At 40.8% G+C, this 24,183-nt stretch overlaps 1 protein-coding gene across 2 annotated transcripts in view; it reads right to left on the bottom strand.

The window, feature by feature from the left end:
- Positions 1-2,260: 2,260 nt before the first annotated feature.
- Positions 2,261-24,183, bottom strand: part of DCAF13 (DDB1 and CUL4 associated factor 13) — a 42,973-nt gene continuing 21,050 nt past the window's right edge. For both annotated transcript variants that reach the window (XM_073330392.1, XM_073330394.1), the window contains 5 exons: positions 23,824-23,906; positions 21,420-21,584; positions 17,108-17,243; positions 4,138-4,301; positions 2,261-3,084 (listed from right to left, as the gene is read on the bottom strand). In XM_073330392.1, coding sequence (XP_073186493.1) covers positions 2,997-3,084; positions 4,138-4,301; positions 17,108-17,243; positions 21,420-21,584; positions 23,824-23,906 — 636 coding nt within the window. In that variant the 3' untranslated portion in view covers positions 2,261-2,996. The remainder of the gene's footprint in view (positions 3,085-4,137; positions 4,302-17,107; positions 17,244-21,419; positions 21,585-23,823; positions 23,907-24,183) is intronic.

The following is a 24,183-nucleotide window of genomic DNA, read 5'->3' on the forward strand; positions in this document are numbered from 1 at the left end:
ATAGTTAGTAGCTGTAAGAGGACCTCTAAATATCCTAAGTTACAAGCAGCCAAAATACAACTCCCCTGTCCCACCCCAAAAGCTGCCAAATGTCATAAATCTATGGGTATGTCTTCACAACCTGTTGCAGTGAGCCTCCAGCTCCAGTTGCCAGATTTGGGGTTGCAAGGCTTGCACTAGTACTCTCAGAATAGCTGGGTAGATGATGCTTTGCCTCAGGCTAGAGCTCAGGCTCTGACACCCACCCTCCTGCCTTGGCTTCAGAGCCCGAGCTCCAACCTGAGCTGCAACTTCGAAGTGCTGTCTACACAGCTAATTTTAGAGCACTAGTGCGAGCTGAACAATCCCAAGTCTGATGACCTGGATTGGGAGGCTCACTGCCTCTACACAGGCTGTGTAGATTCAGAAGTACCCTAAATTGCCCTTGCATCAAAGGCATTAAATTTATTTAAGTTGCAAGGTACAACCCTCCAAATCTGGCATTTCCTAACTTTTAGGTTGCTCATACAACCTTGATTCTGTTCCCTTCAATATCCAACCTGTGCAACAAATAAGACAGGAGTTCTGCAAGGGGAAAAACAGGATGTGATCATGTAATTAAAGACTATCATAATGCACAGGCATGTTAGACCTTTTCAAAAAAGGCTGCAAAAAAACTTTTATAACGGAAAGTGTTCCGCAGTCTAATATGGGGGTTGCTACCAGCTCCCCCGTAATTTGACGTTTGTAAAAATCATGATGTACAAATTACTCTATAGAGATTGCAGCCTTGCTTTGAAAGACTCTTTACTTAGTCCTGAGAAAAACAGTCATCTCTATACCATCCCGTCAGACATTTCTTAACAGCAACTACTTTTCATCTTCATGTGACAAATGCTTTGCCCATATAGTTAAATAAAGGGGAAGTATAAGGAGAACAAAATATAATTACCCCAAATTGGGGTTTGGGCAGGATCTGAAGGCTAACTCCTCTGACTTTCAGTAAAAAGTGTCATGAGGGCATAGAGTTTTCAAAGGTGCCTACAGTCCCATTTTAAAAAGTGGCAGGCATTTTGTGGAATTTTCAAAAGCCCTTAGCACTGAACTCCTATTAAAATTAATTGACGTTTGGGAACTATATGCTTTTGAAAATCCCTCTGGACCAGTGGTCCCCGAACTGTGGGGCGCACCCCTTTAGGGGGCACAGACGGACACTCAGGGGTGTGCATGGAGGAGCCCAGGCCAGTCCCCATGGGGGGGATGGGGAGAGAGTGCCACCCAGCCCCCATGTGGGGTAGGAAGGGAGTGCCACCCAGCCCCCAGTCTAGCTTCGGCCCCAGCCACAGCTTTACTTTTCCCCTTACTCTACCCACAGCCCAGCTCTGGGCCCAGCCTCACTCCACCCCCTGTTCTGCCTCCAGCCCCAGCCCCACTCTCCATCCTGTGTTCCGCTGCCAGCCCCTGCTCCACTCCACCCCCAGCCCTGCCCTCATCCCCTCTCCGCCTCCAAGCCACCCTTCCTCTATCCCTAGCTCTGCCCCCACCCCAGTTCAGGCCTCAGCTCTGCCTTCAGCCCAAGCTCCTCTGCTGAGCCAACTATGCAGTAATGGGGGGGGAAGCGCGGCGCGCAGACAGATTCAATTACTGGCAATGGGGGGATGCAAGAGAAGTTTGGGCACCACTGCTCTAGACACCTTTCTGTATCTTTAGACACCTGACTATCTGTAAAAATCTGACCATGAGGCACTTAAGAGCCTAAGCTTCACTGAAAGTCAATGATATTTAAGAGTTTAGGTCACTGCTGAAAATGGGACTTGTGTGCTTTTGAAAATTTTACCCAGGATTTTTAATAATCAAAAGCGATTAGGGCCTGAGTTAATACTCACCCTAAAGGAAGTATCTCCAGCAGCACAGTGCTTCTTAACACCATGTTTTTAACTAAGACACCAGACTAAAGCTCTGAATATTTATGGTCATTAAATATCTCAAAATTTCTGCAAGGACAGAGGTATTAGACCAAGTAGCCTTGTTGAATTCCAGTGTGGATAATTACAATCTGCCCAACTAAATTACTCTGTCATTTCAATGGGAAGCCACTTCCATTTCACTGCTGGGGGTGAAGTGATATCTGCATACAAATTAAAGAACTTTGGGATGATAGGTATGGTATCAGAGTGGGGGGATTTTATGCAATCTTAAACAAGAGGCTTACAACATCTCTCACATGAAGGGAAATTTCAAGATTTTCTAAGACCTAAATGAGAGAGAGACAGACACTGAATAATTTTAAGAGGTTTTAATTAAGTTGAGAAGTAAAGACATTTATTCAACAACTCTATTAATATTATCAGGATACAACAGCCCTTGAAGGTGTTGAATGGGTACACTGGGAAAAAAACAATAAAATCCTGTTATTTACATTGGTCAGAGAGTCCTGTTGAAGCCCTTCTAATCAAAGAGAAACAAGAGTATGTTTCATGGTAACAAGTATAGTGCAATGTATAGTTATTGAGCATAATCCTGGGTTACCTCACTGTATGCAATATTCGTTTTCTTCACTTCTACCAAAAATGTTTTTCCTCTTTCATAATTGCCATTTTAAAAAACAATGTAGTTTGTAATTTTTAACTCTAGGGAAAGTCTATTTGCCACAAGCAATGCTGAAGCACGTTCACCCTTTTTCTGATAGGGAAGGTGGCAGGGGAGAGGGCTGATCCCCTGAGGTACCACCACCACAGTCAAATTCTCTCCTTGTACTAAAAATGAAGTTCCACTGGGATATACAGGGGTGGATCACTTTACACTCTCTGCAAGTTTGATTACAGGACTTTAAAGGGGCCAATTCTTCTCACCTCCCAAACTGGATGATGACCTGAGAAATGAAGGGGGGAATATACAAAGAAGAAAAGTGAGCCGCACCACTTGTGGCAGGGTCTGCAGCAGATCCTCAAACTTTTGTACAGTGTAGCTAATTATTTAAATAAAAAATTACACACAATGCTGTAAGCCAGCAAAAATTATTTCACTACAGCCACAATGTGCTTCTTCTTTTCTGGCACAAAGGGCGAGGATCCTGGTTTGCTGTGTTTACGGCGATTCAGTTCCCTGGAAACAGACAAGAAAAAGAGAAAAGTGAGATTGAGAATGTCAGCAGTAGGTGTGTTCAAGTTCAGAAATACTAGCTTCTTGCTTAGAGTACTACAGCAAGTGTTCCACCGCTCCTAAAAATTCATGTCTTCAGAGTCCAAATCAACTGAGGTGGCTGAAATTTATTAAATTTTTCCCTTAAAAAAGAAACTGTCCATATGAAAACCCTTTAAACTGCAAATTTAGAAGAGTTCACATTTTTAAGAGCCTTCTTTCTAGAGCATGCACAGTTTGACCTGCCAGTATCTTGCAGAGCAAAGGATTTGCCCTCAAAGTAGGGGAGAATGTGGAGCATATAAGAGCAAACAGGGAAAAAAATATTCCTAACTCCCAGCTAGTGAGGAGCTTTTCCTATGAAACAAAGTTATTTTTAATTATTTATTTTTAATTGTAGATAAATATCTGCTCCCTGGAGATAATCCTATAGGGGTCTTTCAACTGGGAAGTGTGGCCAAACCAGAGTGTAACAAACATGTTCAGCCCCACCACTTCCCATTTCCTCTCCATGCATGTGTAAGCCAACTTCTCCTCTTTCAATACCATGGCACCAGCCATGCACAGATGCTTTCAGCTCCCCATCCCTTTCTGCTCCCAGGGACCTGTAGAGATGTCCTGGGGAACTGAAAAACCTCTCACACTGATCCTGAGGCCTAGCACCTACAAGGAGCCAGAAGACCCTCATCTTCCCACATCAAGACTAATCCCTCTCATATGACTACACATAAGGCTGGGAGGGGGTGTTGCCCCCCCATAACCTTATGTCCTTTTCCACCCTTTCAGAAGGCCTGGGAAGGAAACTAGTTCTTGCTACTACTGGCAGCTTGGTCTGCACTTACCACTCCATAGAGTCCAAAACAACCAGTCTAATAATTGATTTATTCACTTGACTAAATCAATACCAGTCATTCATAAGAGATGTTCCCTTGTTAGAGGCCCCATGCATTGATGCCACAGCAATGGGACATCATATGTTTTACTAAGACAAAATGAAAACAAAAGGAAGAGTCGTACTTTCGCCGACGAGCTTCTCGCATGATGCGCAGCTCCTTGGCCTGGCTATAGATGGCTTTGGGCAGGTGACGGTGACGAGCTATGCGCTTGATCTGTGGGTGGTGTTGGAACTTCTCCTTCAACTTTTGGTTGTAATTCATTGCTGCTCTCTCTCGTGGTACGAGCTACAGAAGACACAAGTGTGTTATAAATAGCACCGGTTGCAATAACATCACCGTCTCTAAAAGCAAACTACAAGTTTAGACAGCTTCAGTGGTTTCTTCTGGGCATTTCTGTCTAGGTGTTATAAACCTAAAAGCAGAGTCTTTAAGACTAGTAAATATTTTTTTCTAAAGAAGTGTTACATTTTGTCACCCCACTGCTCAAATATAGTACCATAATTTTAACTTTCACAAAAGTTACAACGTAAGTTCATTTGTCTAAGAGCAGACTTTATTCTGCCACGAGGGGGGGGGAGGGGGTTGTAATGGAAACTGGTGACCTGCTAGTATCCTGCAGAGCAAAGGATTTGCCCTCAGAGTAGAATGTGGAGCATATAACAGCAAACAGGGAAAAAAATATTCCTAACTCCCAGCTAGTGAGGAGCTTTTCCTATGAAACAAAAGATTCAAAGGCTTTTCAGTTTTTATCTACTGTAACTAGAGATGCTGCTAAGGACGTGTCTAGCTATAGCGAGGTGGCCAACTTGAGCCTGAGAAGGAGTGAGAATTTACCAATGTACATTGCCAAAGAGCAACAGTAATACATCAGCAGCCCCCCCCATAAGCTCCCCCACCCCATTCCCAGCACCTCCCACCCACCGGCAGCCCCACCGATCAGTGCCTCCTGCCGCTCCCTCCCCCACCTCCCGATCAGCTGTTTCATGTGCAGGAGGCGGGGCGGGGGGGAAGGAGTGAGGGTATGGCAGGCTCAGGGAGGGGGCGGGAAGGGTGGAGTGGGGTCAGGGCCTGTGGCAGAGTCAGGGGTTGAGCAGTGAGCACCCCCGCACCCTCCCCCGGCACATTGGAAAGTTGGCGCTTGTAGCTTCAGCCCCGGAGTTGGTGCCTATACGAGGAGCCGCATATTAACTTCTGAAGAGCCGCATGTGGCTCCCAAGCCAAAGGTTGGCCACCCCTCAGCTATAGCCTCTCCCTACAGAAGGAATATTCTCTTCACTGGGTCGGGGGGCATGCTCCAAGCTTACCCAGCATCTTCATCCACTTTAATGGAATTAGACCATTGAGAACTGCAATGTGCACATGAGAACTGTAAGCTTTATCTTGCCAATATTGCACATATGGAGTAATTTTTATTTCTCATTAAGCAGTCGAATTGATACTTTATCACAGAGAGTACAGGCATTACAAGTGCATTAAAATTACTAAGAGCACTTTAATTTTTTGCATTATGTCTATTTAAAAAGTATAACCAAAATGCTGTTAACAGCTTTTTTTCTTTTGGCGCTTATTATTAGAAATGGACTATCCCATTACCTTACACATGACCTGCAGAAAGGGTGTTTGTTAAATGGGGTTTGTGCCCTTTTATTGCCTATGTTGTGTAAGAAAGGTTGGTAAATGGTTGTTTTGAGTGTGTGCTTTTAAACACACAGCTTATTTAGAACTCAAACGTTTGGTCTTCTATGGTTTAGCTGGAAGTTATATATGTCCTCCGTTTTCCCACATGTCGTGCCTTCCACGTTCTCCGCCCTCCCCACAAAAAACAGTTTGACTAAAAACCCTTCCCATTCTTAGGAGGCACCTATGTTAGCCTCCCCCCCCCGGTAAATATTTCAACTGCTGCTACAACCAGTGGGAAATTTTAGGAAAATAAGGATAGTGTAGACAGCTTTCAATTTGACTCATAATTTCACTAGTGCTTTAGTTAGTATAGAGCAGGAGTGGCCAAATGGTGGCTCCTGGGCTGCATGTGGCTCTTTTACGGTTAAGTGCCACTCCTGGAGCACCCCATACACCCCCTCCCCCCATTCTTTGCCTACAAGACTGAAGCTCGGGGCTTTTGCCCTGCGGTGGGGTGGTGGGACTAGGGGTTTCTGCCCTGCAGCGAGGAGGATCTAAGGGAGTTAGTCCAGCCGGGGGGAGAGAGGGGGCATTGGGGCAGAAGTCCTGCACCCCAGCAGGTGCTGCCCCACGGGGCAGGTTGTACGTGTCTTGCGGATCTAGAACTTCTGAAGATTAGTGTATGCGGCTCAGAGGGTCAGTAAGTTTGGCCATCCATGCTATAGAGCCTTCCAGGGTGAACAAGATCAGAATTTCCAATGTAAGAGAACAAGAAGAAACTCTCCCCTTCATGTACAAAGTTTTAAAAAAACCCAAAACATGGTTTGGTTTTGGTTTTGCTTTTAAAAGGGCCCTCCTTAACCCCTCCCAATTATTTTCCCTTTTAGAGGTCACCTTTAATAGAAGTTCTCAGACAGAAATATTTAATAAATTCTGGAAATATACTTCACCTACAGACTCAGACCAAAAGTGTGTTAAATATCTTGCTTCCAAGTCCTTAATTAAGAAAACAAACAAAAAACCCCTCTCCCTTCAGTGCAACAGAGAAACTAGAATGCCACATGTGCAGTTGCCAGTTATCCATCATTTAAATAGGAAACATGTTTTCAAACATCAAAGTAGTAAAAATATTCTAAAATTTGGTTTCTAGATCTTCTAATCCATTGAACACATCTTCCATTCTAATTACATCTGCGATCATCTCCTAAATTTCAATCAGTGAGCAAACCCAGCAGCCATTACTGGTTAATTCTCCCCCCACCCTCCGCAGTCAAGTTCATTATACTGAGCCAGCCTAAATAGCTGGTTCAGTTGCGATCAATCCCAGGCATTCTCACTGTGCCACAAACTGCCAACATAATCCAAATTAAAGGGCTTTTATTTTAATGCAAATCAATGATTTTCTTAAATTCAATTAAAGAAGAACAAATTGCTGCTGATTTAGTGTAACCTTGCTGACAAAAAAGATCTTGTAAATTAGCATATGAAACATCCAGGATGTCATGTTAAAAACTTGATAGATATCAACACAGGGTCAGTTATTTTAAAGTCTGTTGCATCTTTTTCAGGTAATTTTTATATGCCTTTCATATACCTGGTTATATTTGGATATTTACTGCCTAACTGTGAAGAGTGGATGATTATAGCCCAGTATGCATAGCTACCTTATCCAAAGATAATTTTGGCCATTTGGACATCATTATTGACTAAATGACTATCAAAGATGAAAACACAACATACCATAGAAAAGAGACAGCACGAGAGAGGCAAACAGACTCCCATCCTGCAAGCAGCTTTACAATGGTGGACTAAGCACCTGTACAGAATTCCATTGACTTCCATAGTGCTTTCTGCAAGTGGGAGGGAGAGGGAGGGTCACCCACGCACAACAGGCTTGCAGGACCAGGTCCATAGAGTTGAGAGACTAAAACATTTTACACTTTAACACATTAGGATTTATACAGTTCTATGGGTGGTTGACAAGTCCTGCCTAAGGCACTTAACCTATGTGCACATTCCTAACCAGCACCAGTGTATAGACAGCTTTGGGTTTTCGCAAATCCAAGGTCAATTTTCATCAAAACAAACTCCACTCCTCTTCATAAAAGAAGTGTTTAACACTACCATGCAAAAGAACTCAAGTTGATTGACCATAAAAATCTTTTCAATCCCTAGACTGATAGGAACTAGAAATATAAGGGATAAAAATATAAGGGATAAAAAATAAAAGAGGTGATGTAGGGAAGGAAGGAGTGGTTGCTGGGAACAGAAGTCTGGAGAGAGAAACAAGGAAAGAAACTCTAAAAATGGCACCTATATTGTCAGTACTGGTAAAATCTGCCCTAGAATCAACTCTCTCGATTGTTGTATCTTAGGCCTGATCTACACTTAAAAATTAGATGGACCTCAGGGCTGTAAAAATGTCATGCTGTGAATGCTATAGTTAAATTGGCCTAACCCCTGGTGTAGATGCAGCTAGGTCAACAGAAGAATTCTTCCATTGATCTAGCTACCGCCTCTTGGAGAGATGAATTAACTGCATCAACTGAAAAACTCCTTCCGTCAACGTGGGAAACATCTGTGCCACAGCACTACAGGGGCACAGCTGCAACACTGAAGCTATAGTATAGACGTGGCCTTAGTAGGAGAGGTAGAGCCCAATCATTTTCAGTGCCCTCTCCACTGTACATAGAATTTAGAGAAGCAGTTCTCAAAGGAGTCCTTATCCAAAGAACTGTCTGTTGAATGGGAATAACTAAGAAACTGAAATCATGTTCCTTTTAAATAGGACTGCATTTGTACTGCACTTAAGCTCAAAAACACAGTAGTAGGACTTCAGCAACTCAGCTGCTGCTATCTATCCTGCCCAGAGAATGCCTTTTAGGTTAGGGAAGCTAAATCCCCAATGCAACATTTATCAGAATTCAGACATATTCTGCTAATGCCTCTTACTGCAGCTCACTTTTATTTACACATATTCCCTACTGTAGCAGGGCAGTTACCCCGCTTCTGGGATAAAAGGAGTGAGAGCAGCTAGGGGCGCCTGGCTGAGTGGCTGGACACAGGTGTGGCCAGCTCAATTAGGGCTCAGCTGGCCCAGATAGAGGGCTGTGAGTAAGGAGTGGGGAGTCTCACTCCAGGGATGGAGTGAGAAGGACCTAGCTGCCTGGGAGAGACATGATACCTTTGATAGAACAGTGCTGGGGAAGGAGCAGGCTGAGCTGGGAAGCTCAGGCCTGGCAGGAAAGTGGTACTGGGGCTACAGGAAGACAGCTAGTCCAACCCCCTTGCCAATGATGAGTGCCATTACAGACTGCAGTTTGCCACAGGGAAAGGGGGCTAGATGACAACTGGCAGCAGCCACTGAGGCAAGGTGGGCATAGGGGGAGGGGGTTCCCCTGGGAGGGGAGACCCAGAGTGTGGAGGCGCTGTTGCGGGGCAGCACCCAAGAGAAAGGGGCCTGAAGTACAGTGGTGGAGATTGACGAGGAAGCAGGTATAGGTAGGGAGATACTGGCCAGCAGGAAGCGCTCTGAGACTGGACTGAGCTAATTCCTGGACTGACCAGCAGGAGGTGCTACAGCAGTGAGTGCTCGACCTGCTACACCTGTCCCTAATGAAACTAACTGGATATTAAATTTACTGCTACTAACTATTACCTCGAAACTTAATTTACATCCTACTTACATCCAGGGGCCTGTCTGCACCAGTGTAGCGCTTAGTGAACACACTACCTATAACAATGGGAGAGATTTTTCCACTGGTGTAGATACACCACCTCCCCCAAGAGATGGTAGCTATGTCAATGTGAAGCCCTCTTGTTGATATAGCGCTGTATACAGCAGGGGTTAAGTCAGCATAACTACGTTGCTCAGGGTTGTCGGTAGTTATACCGACGTAAGTTTGTAGTGTAGACCAAGCCTTAGTTCATAACATTAACAATAAAGAAAAAACCCTAAGCACAAAGGCCGAATTGCATTAGAAACTATACACTGATAATTTAGAAAGGGCAGGCTCAGTATCCAAATGTAACTGTAAGTAAAACAAAAAAGACACTAAGCTCAAAGACTATGGTTACCTACAACATTTTGTTTCTTTAGTTTGGCTCAGATTTAGTTAAAAGTTAAGTGATGGAAGGACCTAGCTAGCAGAGGTGCTTTGTACCATTAGACAAGATAAGAACTTTGGCTCAAGATGCGTCTTCTTGGTCCCATCTCAAGTGGACAAGGGGCCATGCAAACACACCTCACAAGTCATGGGGATGGGGGAGGAGGTGAAGTCCCTCCCAAATAGTGAACTCAAGTTATTGATGAAGCAGTGTTCATGATCGCTGCAACACAAAGCCAGGATACTCAAATTGACCATAATGCCTATAGCAAACTGCCAAATGGTTACAACTAGTTGGTAGCCAGTAGGCATTTCTAGCAGCAAGTTGGATTTTTTTTTTAAATGTTTAAGACTCCACCTACCCACCGTGCATACAGATAGTCAATGCGTTTCTATTATTGCTACTCTTGCGTTCCCTGTACCACAAGCTATTCCATTTGTTGGTGACACCTACTTCTTACATCTTGTCTCAATTTAGATTGCAAACTCTCTGGGTGAAGGGACTGTCTCCTACTATGTGTTTGTACAGCGCCTAGCATATTGAGGCCTGATCCAGATTAGCTGGGGTACAAAAAAACCCAATGGTGGAAAAAAAACAACAAACAAAACAAATAATGCTTCTGCAGAAACAAATTTGACCTTAGAGATATAATGCAAAGTAAACATGCATATGTATATGGATAATGCTTCTATGTAAAGCTTATTTACAATTTAGCGAAGTGTCCTCCTTCTGTCAGAGGACAATTCAATAACAGAGTAAATCCACAGAGTTGTTAAACAGAAGCATGAAGTGGATAAGTCGCATTCACATTTCATCACAAGCTCTAGAAATCACTCCTAAACCAATGCCACGTCTCACATACTACCCATGTGTTCGCCTTATGTCACAGAATGGAAATTTTTGATACTGTAGATTGAAAGCACACATCTATTTAGACAACCTCAATGTTCTCTTGCTAATGTGGTTTGCTTGATCAACATACAAGGGGCCGTAAATGCACTTTCCTTTAACTCTCACTCAATACCTAAATCAAAAGCTTTTGCTCTTTTCATATCTCCTACAGGATAGCAACGGTAAACAGCAACCCTAAGTGCGACCAGGCTTCCAGTTTCTCCTCACACTAATGTTTTACTTTTACACACTTACAGGAATACAAACCATTCCTTACTAAAAAAGCATTTTAATTGGTCAGTCTCCTGCTCCGTTTTCAGTCCATTCCTTACTTTTATAGGAGAGGAAACAGAACCAACTATTGGCCAGTTCTGCAGCTTTTACTTAGGTGAGTAATCCTATTAAGGATTCATCATGTATAGGTTGCTGAATCAGAAGTTACCAAATGTCTTAACAATTCCAAGTTTAGTAAAGATCTTCAAAGCCTTGGTGTAGGTTCAGTGTATCCTGTTTTCTACAAGTCAAAAAAAACCAGACCTTTTCCAAGATATATTTAGAGGAGACTTACTTGTTTTATTCCATCAGTGCTGCCTTTTCCACTTTTCACTTTAAATGCTTGTTTCCTCCAAATCAAACTAAATTTTTAGTCCCCTTTTAAATTCCTAGACCTCTACAAAACTAAGGTATGTGTGCATTAGAAGTACTTGAGGTACTCCAGATTATACATTAATAGGACTCTAAAGTACCTGAATTGTAAGTTGCAGTTTTTATGAAGCCCATGGTGAATGTTTTTTACGCTACTAAGTCCCATTTTAAAATTTATTTTTAAGTAGCTACTGAAAAGAGTTTAACTTCTATTTTGATGTGTCAGAGTGCTAAAATTGTATGTAAAAGGCCAATCTCTCCTGTGGATCTAAGGACTAGGTTTAGTTTAACTCCAATCCTTACACAGAATCATATAGATTTAATTGTCAGTGGAGTGTAGACATGGTATGCCTCTGGCTCCTGCAGAGACTTGATTCTTGAACGTTTCACTGATTTTGCGTAATGAGAGCAATGCCAAATGCATTAACAAAACAAAGGAAACATGGATGTCAGAACTGATGAATATTTGGGCAGCCACAGTGCTGCAAGTACAACTTTCCAGTCAGACGAACATTCATCAGCCACAAGACACAAAATAAGCAGCTCACTTTTAGTCTCATTTCTATCGTGCCTGAATGGGAAGTAAAAGACTATGCACAAGCCAAAGAAGAATTCTCTAATTGGAAAAAAAACCCCTAAATTGCTATTAGCAATAATAAAACATCACGATGATCCAGGCCTCCCCAGCATAAGTAAATCTTAATTCAACAAAGTACCTCATTTTACAAGGTGCTGGTGTATTAGAAATGCAATGATATTTGTATGCATCATTCAATCAAATCCTCCGACCTAAGAAAATACTGCAGCCCAAACACCCCCAGCTTTTATTACAAATACTCAGACTTTTTTTTACAGAATCGAGTTCCACAGCCTATTTCCTTTTACTGGTTATGAATTGACCTCCTTTCAGTTTCACTGAGGATCCCTTTGTGCTTGTGTTATGAGACAAGAATAGAAGCTCCCAATCTAACTTCTCTGTCCCACTCCTTATGTCCCCTCTTATTTTTCTCCATTCTAAGGTAAACAATACCATCCTTTCCAATTTTTCTTTATGAGTTTTTTCATGCCTCTAGTCATTTTCATTGTCCTTCTCTGAATCCCTTCTACATTTTGCAATATCCTTTTGAGATAGGGAGACCAGCACCGCACACAATATTCCAGATGAGGGCACACCACTGATTTTCTGATTGATATACAACAGCATTATATTTTCTTTATTGTTCTTGGTTCTGTTCCTCATGCATTTTAGCAGATACATCTATGCACCGAACTGACAAAGAACCTCAAACTCAATTATATAGCAGCTGATGGGGCCAAATTCTGGTTAGCATACATCCCCACAAACAGTCATGCATACATGCCACAAAAGCTGTATGAATAAGAACCCATAGTGGATTGGAGACCCACAAACAGCCTCCAATTTCAACATATTACAATGCTTAGATACCATGCAGAGAGGCACATTAGGTACTAAACACCTAATCTGAATAGGAAAAAAACCTGTGCAGGGTGTTTTGCACACAAGTTGTTGCTGGGTCAGGAGCATAACTGCACTAAGTACGCAGACCACAGCCCAAAACCCCTTAGCCAGACTTGGTGATGCCCCTTTTATAAAAGCAGCTTCTCTACAGTGTTTGGAAAGCCAAAACTGGGAAAGCCAGCTTCCACATGTACTTCTGCTAACTAGCCTTGTGTTCTTTGACATGTATCTATGCAGCATACTGGCTAGAATTTAGCATTGTATTCCGTCTTCAGAATTTAACTTCATCTCTCTGACTTGTATACACATAATACACTAGGATAAAGAGGAAAACATTTTCAAAAAAGTGTCTAAGTGACTCAGGTTCCTAAGTCCCACTGAACGTCAATGGGGTTTATGCTTTTTAAGACATTTAGGCACTTTTGAAAATTTTCCCCAGAAGTATGCTCTTATACAATCATAGAAACATAGAGCTGGAAGAGATTTTGACAGGTCATCCAGTCCAGCCCCCTGCACTGAGGCAGGACCGAGTAAACCTAGACCATCCCTGGCAGGTGTGTCTCTAACCTCCAATGATAGGGATTCCACTGGCTCTTTGGAAGCCTATTCCAGTACTTAACTATCTTTATAGTTAGAAAGTTTTTCCTAATATCTAACCTACATCTCCCTGGCTGCAAATTAAGCCCATTACTTCTTGTCCTATTTTCAGTGGACAATGGGAGAACAATCAGCAACCTCTTTATAAAAGCCCTTAACATATCTGAAAAAGGTCAGTGTGTCCCCCCTCAATCTTTTTATCTCAAGACTAAATATGCCCCTTTTTAAATCTTTCATCACAGGTCAGGGTTTTTTAAACCTTTTATAATTTTGTTGCTCGGACTCCAATTTGTCCACATCTTTCTTAAAGTACGGTGCCCAGAACTGAACACACTACTTCAGCTGAAGTCTCACCATTGCCAAGTAGGGGGAACAATTATCTCCTGTGTCTTACATATAACTCTCCTGTTAATACGCCACAGAATACTAGCCCTTTTTGCTACTGCATCACACTGATGACTCATTCACTTTATGATTCACTATAACTGCTAGATCCTTTTCCGCAATACTGCCTCACCACTTATTTCCTATTTTGTACTCGGGCATTTGATTTCCACCCCATTCTGAGTGTAATACTTTAGCTTGTCTTTAATGAATGTCATCTTGTTGATTTCAGGCTAATTCTCCAATTTTTCAAGGTTGTTTTGAATTCTAATCCTGTCTTCCGAAGTGCTTGCAAACTTTCCCAGCTTGGTGTCATTTAAAATTTTTATAAGCATACTCTCCATTCCATTTAAAAGTCATTAATGAAAATGTTGAAGCATACTACACCCAGGACAGACCCGGGGGGGGGGGGGGGGGGGGCACACCACGAGATACATTCTCCCAGTTTGACAGTGAACCATTGATAACTGTTTTTTGGGTACTGTGTTTCCAAATCAGTTGTGTGTCCACCTTATGTTATTATTAGGGTCCTACCAAATTCATGCTCCATTCTGGTCAGTTTCACGGTCATACAATTTTTAAATTTCATAAATTTCATTATTTCAGCTATTTAAATCTGCAGGGGCAGATGTCCCTAGGAGGCAGCAGGGACATGTTGCCACCTGTGGGGAGCCGCCTGAGATGCAGAACCCCAAAACCCATCCTATACCCCAAACCCCTGCCCCAAGTCCCCTCCCACACCCGAACTCCCTCAGAGCCCGTGCCCCACACCCCCTCCCATACTTCAAACCCCTCGTGGCTGTTCCTCCACCTAGAAGCAGCAGGAACATGTCACCGCTTCCAGGGAGCCATGCGGAGCCAGATAGGGAGCCTGCCTGCCCCCCACCAACCAGACTTTCAATGAAAATTAGAAATGCTGGTTTATAGAGCTTTCCAGTTGGTAAAGTGCCGGATAACACAGCTTTTACTGTATTTAGTGTTAAGTAGCAATGTTCATTACATGCAAAAGGTATGCTGCCTTTGTCCATAACTTCCTAAAACCAAGTACCCATCCTATTAAACTCAAAGCAGCAGTTCTTAGACTAATTCACTGCCACCAGTAGTTAATAAAATGAAACTTCAGGATGGCTGCACTTAAGATTCGCAAAACAACCTAACTCCAGATCATGTATTCTGCCTCTGTCCACTTAACAGGGATAATGAAATATTCTACGTTCTGCAACAAAAATACCACATCATCATACATATAGAATGACTAACATTTGATATGAATATCAGCATGCTTTAGATCAGTGGTTCTCAACCAGGGGTACGTAGAGATGTTCCAGGAGATACAGCAACCCATCTAGATATTTGCATGGTTTTACTACAGGCTACATAAAAAGCACTAGTGAACTCAGTACAAACTAATATTTCATATAGACTATGATTTGTCTATACTGTTCTATATACTATATCAGCAGTTCTCAAACTGTGGGCAAGTTCATTTTAATGGGGTCGCCAGCGCCAGGACAGACCCATGGTGGCCAGGACAGAGAGCCCATGCCCTGTGACATGGGGCTGAAGCCAAAGCCCAAGTAAAACTTGGCATAAGCAAGACAAATCAGACTCCTGAAAGGGGTACAGCAGTCTGGAAGGGTTGAGAACTGCTTTAGATACTCATCTGTGTCCACTGTGTGAAGAGTGTGCAGAGTAAAGGTGCACATCAAACCTGTTTCTGGACAGCATCTGTTTTAGAACCATATGGGGGATGGAGACAACATAGTGCTTTTCTCAGTCAGTATACAGAGGATGAATGAAGCAGATGGAGTTTTGGCTCATACTGTGATGCCAGATGTGAGAGGGTGTATCTATATCGTATATGATGAGCAACCAGTGGGATAAACTAATTATTCTTAGCGTGTTATACTGCTGTCCATCACTGCAGTAGGTGAGCCCCTTCCACACAAAATCAGCAGCAACAGAGAAGTACACAGTGGATGTCACACAGTCTCTAGAACTAGAGGTGTTTTTGTCTGATACTTACAAAAAACTCTTATCTGGACCGCTACATATAAAACTCCTTATAAATAAAGCCAAAATGCAGACCAAAATGACTACTGCAGCAGCCTAAATAAAGAAAGTGGCCAATCAACTTTTTACAGAAATTTAATTTCAATGATAATTTGTTACTATATAATTTGTTACTATATAAATACTATACTATATACTAAATAAATTTGTTACTATACATTTATATTTTGCCGGTCAGAGTACAGTTTAAAATTCCTCCCTTCCTCTCTTTTACAAAAGAAAAATGCACTACTGTGAAAGATATCAAACTGACAGCTCTGCAGACTAATATAGAATAAACAGTAGCAGTGCAAGCAACTCTCAACTGCCCTACTGATATGCCTCCACCATGACCTGAAGGGACTACTCCAAGAGAGGGAGAGGGTAATTTCACTGTCCATGCCCATTCAGAACTTGATCTTTTTACTAAGTCTGCTCAGGAGGGTACAAATTAGCACGAATCATATCATCAGATTTTACCCTTTACTGTATTATACAACTTGCACTGAGGTTAATAAAAAGTCTGTCTAGTTATGCTGGTATAAACCCCTAACAGACATGCTTAAATCAGTTCTAAGTCACACTTAAAGTAGATATGTTTATTACACTGAACAGAATTACACACATCTATATTAGGGGTTCGCATAGACTAACTAGACAAATATTCAGTTATACCAGAGCAAGTTGTTCAGCATATGAAGATCTACCCCACTAGGAACTATACAAAGAGCACCAACTTATTTCAAACAGATCACAGAACAGTTTTTGGCAAATAATGACACTGCGCTCTAATGGAGTTACTCTGGCATGACCTATGTCCAGTATGTGTATGCAGTGTTGTTGTAGCCATGCTGGTCCCATGATATTAGTGACAAGGTGGGTCAGGTAATATCTTTTATTGGACCAACTTCTGTTGGTGAGAGACAAACGGAATTTGGTTTTTTGTCACTACCACTCAGACCTGAATTCACACCTGCATCGTAGACGTGGAAGGCTCAAATCCTATTCAGACTGGTACAAGCTGAACAGTATACTTTAACAAATATGACAAAGAAATACTTCACTGGGCAAAAATGCATGATTCTAATATTATAAACAATGAAGGTAGCACTAAAGATTACAATGAGTGAAATATTTGCCAATACTGATATGCTGATTTGCATATTATCTCAAAATTTTCAAAATAAATTTTCAATTATGTTTTCCTTTTAGAAAGTTCTGAATTGTTAGAAGTTTATTTTTAATTTTGGAAAAATACTGTTTTGTATCTTAATCAGTCTTGAGATAACTGGTGAAGCTAGCACAAAAATCTTACCACGCCCAGTTTTTCAGAAGCATTAGCTTTCCACAGACGAATGTTCATCTCATCTGAGCCACACAGAATGTACTTGTTGTCAGAGGTCCACTTGACAGTGATGACATGCTGCATTCGCTTTGTATGATATACCTCTCTAAAAGAAGCCGAAAGAATCATTAGAAAATGTGTTATAGTTACCTTCCCAATCATTGCTGCCTTTCACCTATCAGAATGTTCTCTCTTCAAAGTCTGAATATTTGTTCTACAATAACCATAACTGATTAAAATGGTTTTGTTTACAGGGGAATAGTTTCCCAACTGATACATGGAAAGTTCTCCAATTAAATTCTGCCTAAAATATACTGACAAAAAATTAGCTAGATAATACTTTAAAAAAAACAAAAAACAACCTCTCATCTTTTCCATGGCATTTAACTAGCAGAAGAATTGCTCTCCTTAGATTACCAAAGTCAGTCATACAGACATACACTATCTACAAATCCTAGACATCTATTTCTTTATACTAACAAATATTGTGAGTGAAATTTATAATGTCCTGAGTAAGCATTACAGATATGGGAATTGTAGAGTTAAACTTAGTCTGTCTGGCACCAATACTGTGAATGAGTGAGAAGATGTTTGAAACCTAAGAGCATCAATATGAATTTGGAGATGTGTCAGTTACTGTTCACTGCAATTTTCCTCCTTTACCCCCAGAAAAATAGCCTCCTCCGTCAGTCAATGAGGAATTTGCAAGCCATATGAGAAAACAGCTTAAAATAAAAATGCTTCAGCACACACTGGGGAGTGACCATTGTTGACAAGCAGGTGAAGGATTTAGAACAGTAATGTTGCTTTTAAACCAATAACTAATAATTTCTGCAGATAGACAATACATCAACCTTTTGTTCAACAATGCTAGCAATATTTGAAAAATAAATTTGCACTGACCTTCAGAAATGCTTCATTCGTGTGTTCAACAAACTGAATTTTTCAGTTAAATTATGAGTGAATGCTTCTAAATGTTATATTTAAATCACTATTTAAAACAAACTCCTATTTGGATTTCATTCAATATTTACCACGCAAACAAGTGGATCAATAACATTCACGTAAAGCAATAACTTGGTGTCAGCTACATAAATAAACAAAAATTTACTACGTCTTATATATTTACCAATGTTCTAAAGTTTAGAACATTTTTAGTTTAATCAAACTTCATGTTTTAAACTTTAATTTTTGTATTATTTAAATCGATATTCGATTACTAAACCAGACAGAAAATAGTTTTAACAGATAATTAGCACATATAGTGCCTTTTACACAAACATGAGGGGGTGGGGTGTATCTAGTGACCGCAGTGGACTTTAGATCAAGCCCAAAATACATTACAGTGGTGACCAAGTATCATTACTGCTATTTTAGAGTTGGCAAAATACAGGCTTATGTACACTTGAAAATTAATTCAGATTAAGTTAGGGTATGATTTAAAAGCACAAAAACTATTCCTGGCCAATTCCATTTCTGCGCACACTTATTCCAAAGGAAAAGTGCCTTTTTTTGCTGTTTAGCTTAATCCACTGGGCTAAGCTAAATAAAACCAAGGCACACTTATTATGGAATAAGAGGACACATGGAGCTAGTCCTGAATAACTCCATATATAGATAAGCCCTAAGGCACACACAAGTTAAGTGATTTTATCTGGTTACATAGGAAAGCAATTGCAGAGCCAAGAATATGCCTAGGTCTTTTGTCTTATTGCAGCATCCAATACACTGGATCAGGCTGCCTCCATTAAAGTCCAAACTACTGGTCTTGTAAAACAAGTCAAGAACTATAGAGAGTTAGTTAGTATCATCTGTCAGGGGCTACAACCTCACCTGGTGTAAACAGACATAGCTCCATAAACTTCAAAAGAAATACACCAATTTACATCAGCTTAGAATCCGGCCATAAATTCTGCCTTTTCATATCTGTGTACAATGGGAGTTGTGTGTACCTTTGAGGGTATGTGCCTTCAAGGCTGAACTTTGGAATACCAATGCGAGTGTTTACAGCTTCCTCATAACATGTAAGGTCTTCCACAAAGACTCCCCTCCCCACTTAGGGTATGTCTACACTATAAGTGAAAGTGTGATGGGTAGACAATCTACTGTTAGTTTTAATTTAGCTAGCAAAGGTAATAACTATAGTGTAGATATGGTGGCACAGGCTTCAGCGTAGGCTAGCAACCAGAGTATGTACACAGGTTCCCTGGCGGGCTTGTACTAGGCATCTAGCTGTGCTGAAGCCCGTACTACCACATCTACCCTGTCACAGTTACCCATGCTCGCTAAATTAAAACAGCACAGGTATGCCTGCTCATGCTACAACCACACCTTCACTTGCACTATTGACATACCCAAAAAGGCACGTTCCCTCCATACCCCAAAGAGGAATAATCAGGTCTGTGTCTTCCCTACAGTTTCAAGTTTCAAATTTAAGCTTTCCTTAAAAACAAAGAGAACGAGTTCCTAACCCACCTGACTGCGAATAAAGTCTCTGAATTAACTGTGACAAGATTGTGGTCCTGGTTTAAAGATGTGCTTAAGTCAAGTCGTTCAGTTCTCAGAGCTACTAGTGCACCAGGGACAAACACCCCCCCCCCCCCCAAAATACATCTGGATACACAAGTGGATACCATCAGCTCAGGCTTCTTTTTGGCAAGCTTCCTGGTAGTTTGCACTTACGCTTTCCCTCTTCCCCCCTTCAGCGCTACACAGTTCTACCTCTTTTCCCCTTCTATGGATCAAAAATATTTACAAAAAACAATTAAAATAGTTATCTGATCGACATAAGAGGAACAGCTACCACTTTGCTTAGCAATACAAAAATAAAAAATAGTCAAGGAACTACAGTAGGTATCTGCGACACAATTCCAGGATTGAAGGAAAACTAAAAGTTTTGTAGATCAATTATTAAGGACTCAGGAAAAAAAAGTTGGCCTTTAATAAGACAAAGGGGCATATGAACAGTTTGGAGAGGACACTAAGGAAGCTGTCAATAATAAAATGGACTCCACACAATCAGCCGGTCTGATTAATATGCATTCTAACATCCTAGAGGAAATAATTAATAAACTTAAACCACTGGCAACTATTTTTGAGAAAAGGCATCTTTTAAGAAAAAGAGCAAGTCTTGCAAATGCTATTTGGCAAGTCTTCCAGTGAAATAAAGCAGCAAGAATAAAAAACTGGAAGAACCTACAACAGTAGAGAATAATGGAACCAGACACAAACAAACAGTACAGGTTTATGGAGAACAAATAATGCCAGACAAATCTGATCATTTTCTTTGATTTTGATCAAATTGAAAAAATAATGAAGGGAGTGCACAGTCGATGAAATCTAAACTTTAGTGTAGTACTTAATATGCTTATGAAATCTTACATGAAAAAAATAATTCAAACTGTGGTGGATATAAACATTGTCACATGGATAAAACCCGGTTAGAGAAACATGAACAAAAAGATAATAAGTGAAAATTAATTAGATCAGCGAAGTGTCCAGAATGTTTCCACAGGAATCTTTTACATCCTGTTGTATGTAATCATTCAAAAGGAGGAGAAAAAACAGCCCATAAAAAGACAAATGCTACAAAACTGTAGGTGTTGTACACATCAGTGGTGACAGAGATATACAAAGGGACCTACACAGATCAGAAATAAAGGCAGGAAATAAAATGAGATAAAATGGACAAATGCAAACTAATACATCTAGGAATAATAATTCAGAACTAATATTCAATCTAAGACATATTTGGAAAGCAATAGTGTCAAGAGAGGTCTGAGGTGACAGCAGAAATCAAAGGTGTGTTTGTAACAAGATATATTGCTTGACAGGGAAGTAACATTCGGCTGCCTTCCCAAAGGACATCACATCATGAAACAAGGAGTGTATCTATCCCCTGTTCTATATGAAATGGTCAATGTTTCACTTAGATTACTACTTCTGTCCTTGGCACCTTAGTACCAGAAATATCAGTAAGAGGAGAAAAAAAATGATTTAACAGGCTAGAGAAATTTCAATCCTGGATTCCACTTATAATTTTAACTCAAAACTAGAACACAAAATTCACTGCTCATTAAATAGTAGTTTTACTCTAATATATTTAATAAAAATTTAGACAGTGATTTAGTATTTACATTTATTCATATGATGAGACCCTATAGGCATGCAATGGGAATCTATTGATTATATAGGTTAATGAGAGAGCTAAGTATTTTGGGGGGTGGGGGGGGGAAGGAGACCTAAGAGATAGATTTGGGGAAAGGAAAAAAAAATCACTGACCTGCTGTGACCTTTGTCTACAGGAAAAATGCGAATAGATTTATCAAAGCTGGCAGACACAAATTCTTTCCCAGTGGGGGAGTAATCCACATCAAGAACTGCAGACACATGATCAATGTGAACCATTACAGGTGACTCAAGAAAACGCATATCAAATGTATATAAGCTGTAAAAGAAATTTGCTAATTAAAAGAAGGCACCATGCTTTAAATACCATCTCATATAAACACTTATGTGAAAAAGATTCATGCTTTTCATATACCAATTTCCAAATGAACTGAATTATCAAACGCATGTTATATCACCATACATTTCTTTGAAGTACGTGATTATATGCACCCATAAAGCTCAGCTTTTAGATCCTAGGACCTAAAACTGTTTATTTCAAGTCAGACAACCGCTAATAAAGCATGAAAAGAATCGTAGGACTTGAAAAAAGGTACAGAACACATACTAGCTGGTAAGTTTAGCTGTATTGCTAGAGTTAGGATTCCTTCCCTGTTTGTACAGGAAAAGTGGGTCTCCTTTACTCTACTTCTCCCTCAGCCTGTTTTTGGTTCTCTGGCTCAACCTGCTTCATAAGCTACCCCATCTTCCTCCTTCATTCCTCCCACCTCCAGCCTCAAAATGTACCATCTACAACTGCTGAGTGTTTCTCAGATTCCATTTGGCACACCCTTTGCCCTGCCTGTCACCCTCTCTTCTCCGCTACACTGCCCTCATTAAAGTCAGGTCTACACTATAAACTTACATCAGTATAACTAAGTCAGGGGTGTAAAAATCCAAACCCCTGAGCCACGGAGTTAATCCAACCTAACTCCTGGTGTGGACAGGGCTATGTCGATAGGAGGGCTTCTCCCATCAACACAGTTACTGCCTCTTGCAGAGGTGGATTAACTGCGCCAAAAGGAGAAGCTTTCCCGTTGGTGTAGTAGCATCTTCACTGAAGGCAGGCCAGCCAACTCCAGAGGTTTTCCCAGTAGGAGCTTACAGGGAAATCCTTGCCTGCTTGGAGAATGGGGAAGGGACCCAATCTCCTTCAGAATGCAGGACCTCCTTCTCCCACTCGCACCTGCTACTCCGTTTAATTAACTAATGCTTGTACAATGTGTTGAAGATATACAACAGTACACAAGTATGTTACTTTTTTTTAAACTATTTTTTTTAAACACAAATTAGAGGAATTAATAGTGGTTGCCAACTTCATAAAGTTTTGATCACTTCAGTGGTGCTACAAGCTATGAGTTGTACTAAACTGCTTAGGAGGCTTTACTTTTCCCATCACGCAAATAAGGAATAAACAGAGCATCCAGTGTATTCCCCTTTTCAACGACATAGCCAGTTACCAGTTCTTTGGAAGAGTATCCTCAAGAAGAGTCACTATATTAATGTATTATAGAAGAAAGCGGTGATCTCTGTTTTTGGACCACTGGCTCCTTGGAAAGAAAGGTATGAAGTGTATCCTGAGTGCTTCTGGGTTTAAACACCATTAGAGAGAGAGAAGGCTTTTTTCCAACATTAGGTTGACTGTTCAAGTGGCCAATGCCATCTCCCCCAAAAAAGTGCTTTAGGAGACAGGAAGAGCTAGCAAAGGTTAAGTACTAAAACCTTTTGTGGGGAAAAAAAAAAAATCAAGAGGCTTTTTATTTTTTTAAAAAGAAATGTTCATGCCAAAATAGCTGATTAGCACACTATGCCAGGATTCATGATAGCTGGCAAGTAAATAAGCACTTTCATTGCTCTTGTGGCTGGATCAATGGTGTTTAATTTCCAAGTGCCATTGTAGGTTACACTTACATCAATTCACTTTTTCTTATTGTGAGCTAAAATGGTGACCAAAGAGCTGTCATCTTATATTCCCATTTCCTCCTCCTACAGAAATAGTTACTCTGATTTTGATGATTATGCATAACTTTCAGTGCAGATAAGTGACACAGGCATATCAAGGACACATAGACCTTGTAACTATATGAACAGCAGATTTAGTTTGAGAAAACTAGTTGGGAGTACAACAGTAGCTGGTGGGTACATAGTACTACAGCCCTCCTTAGTAGCACTATCTTTGGTCTTGCAAAGGTAGGTCATGAGGTCTTTCAAACACTCTCATTGACTTTAAGGCCAAAGAAGGACTGCTTCACTAGGCCCTTAGAGAACAAAATGGTGGCTAATTTTTAGTAAAAGACAATGTATTAATTCCAGCTATTGATTCATGTAGAAAGAGTGGTCTGCTACTTAATACAAGTTTTATATCCAACAAACCTAGAATTTTCTAATTAGTCATTTACTTAAGTGACTCAAATATAAAATGTGAAGTGATTTTATAAAAATACTGTAGAATAAGGATGAATAAATAAGATTTAGGTAAGTAAACTAACAGGGATCACAAAAAGCGATAGCATGCTTACTTGTGGTCCTCATTTGCTGAAGTGAAAATAAAAGCTTCCATGGGGTTCCAACAGAGCGTATTTGTCCTCATGTCCAAGATAACCTGAGAAAAAATACATATAACTACATTGCTATAAGTAATAAATAGTGGCCATTCTCCACATACACACACCAAATCTCCCAACACCTCCGGGAAGCAGGTAAACAACTCCATTCTACAGATGTAGAAACTGAGGCAGAAGGGTGAAGTGACATACCCAAGGCCACAGAGCATTTCAGTGGCAGTGCAAGGATTAGGACTCAGGACTTCCTGTCCCAAATTATGAGGTCTTTCCTTCAGATTATGCTGCAATTAAGTTCTCTGTGGAGACATGTCATGT

This window comes from Lepidochelys kempii, chromosome 2 (assembly GCF_965140285.1).
Source record: "Lepidochelys kempii isolate rLepKem1 chromosome 2, rLepKem1.hap1, whole genome shotgun sequence".
In the NCBI taxonomy this organism is placed as follows: Eukaryota; Metazoa; Chordata; order Testudines; family Cheloniidae; genus Lepidochelys; species Lepidochelys kempii.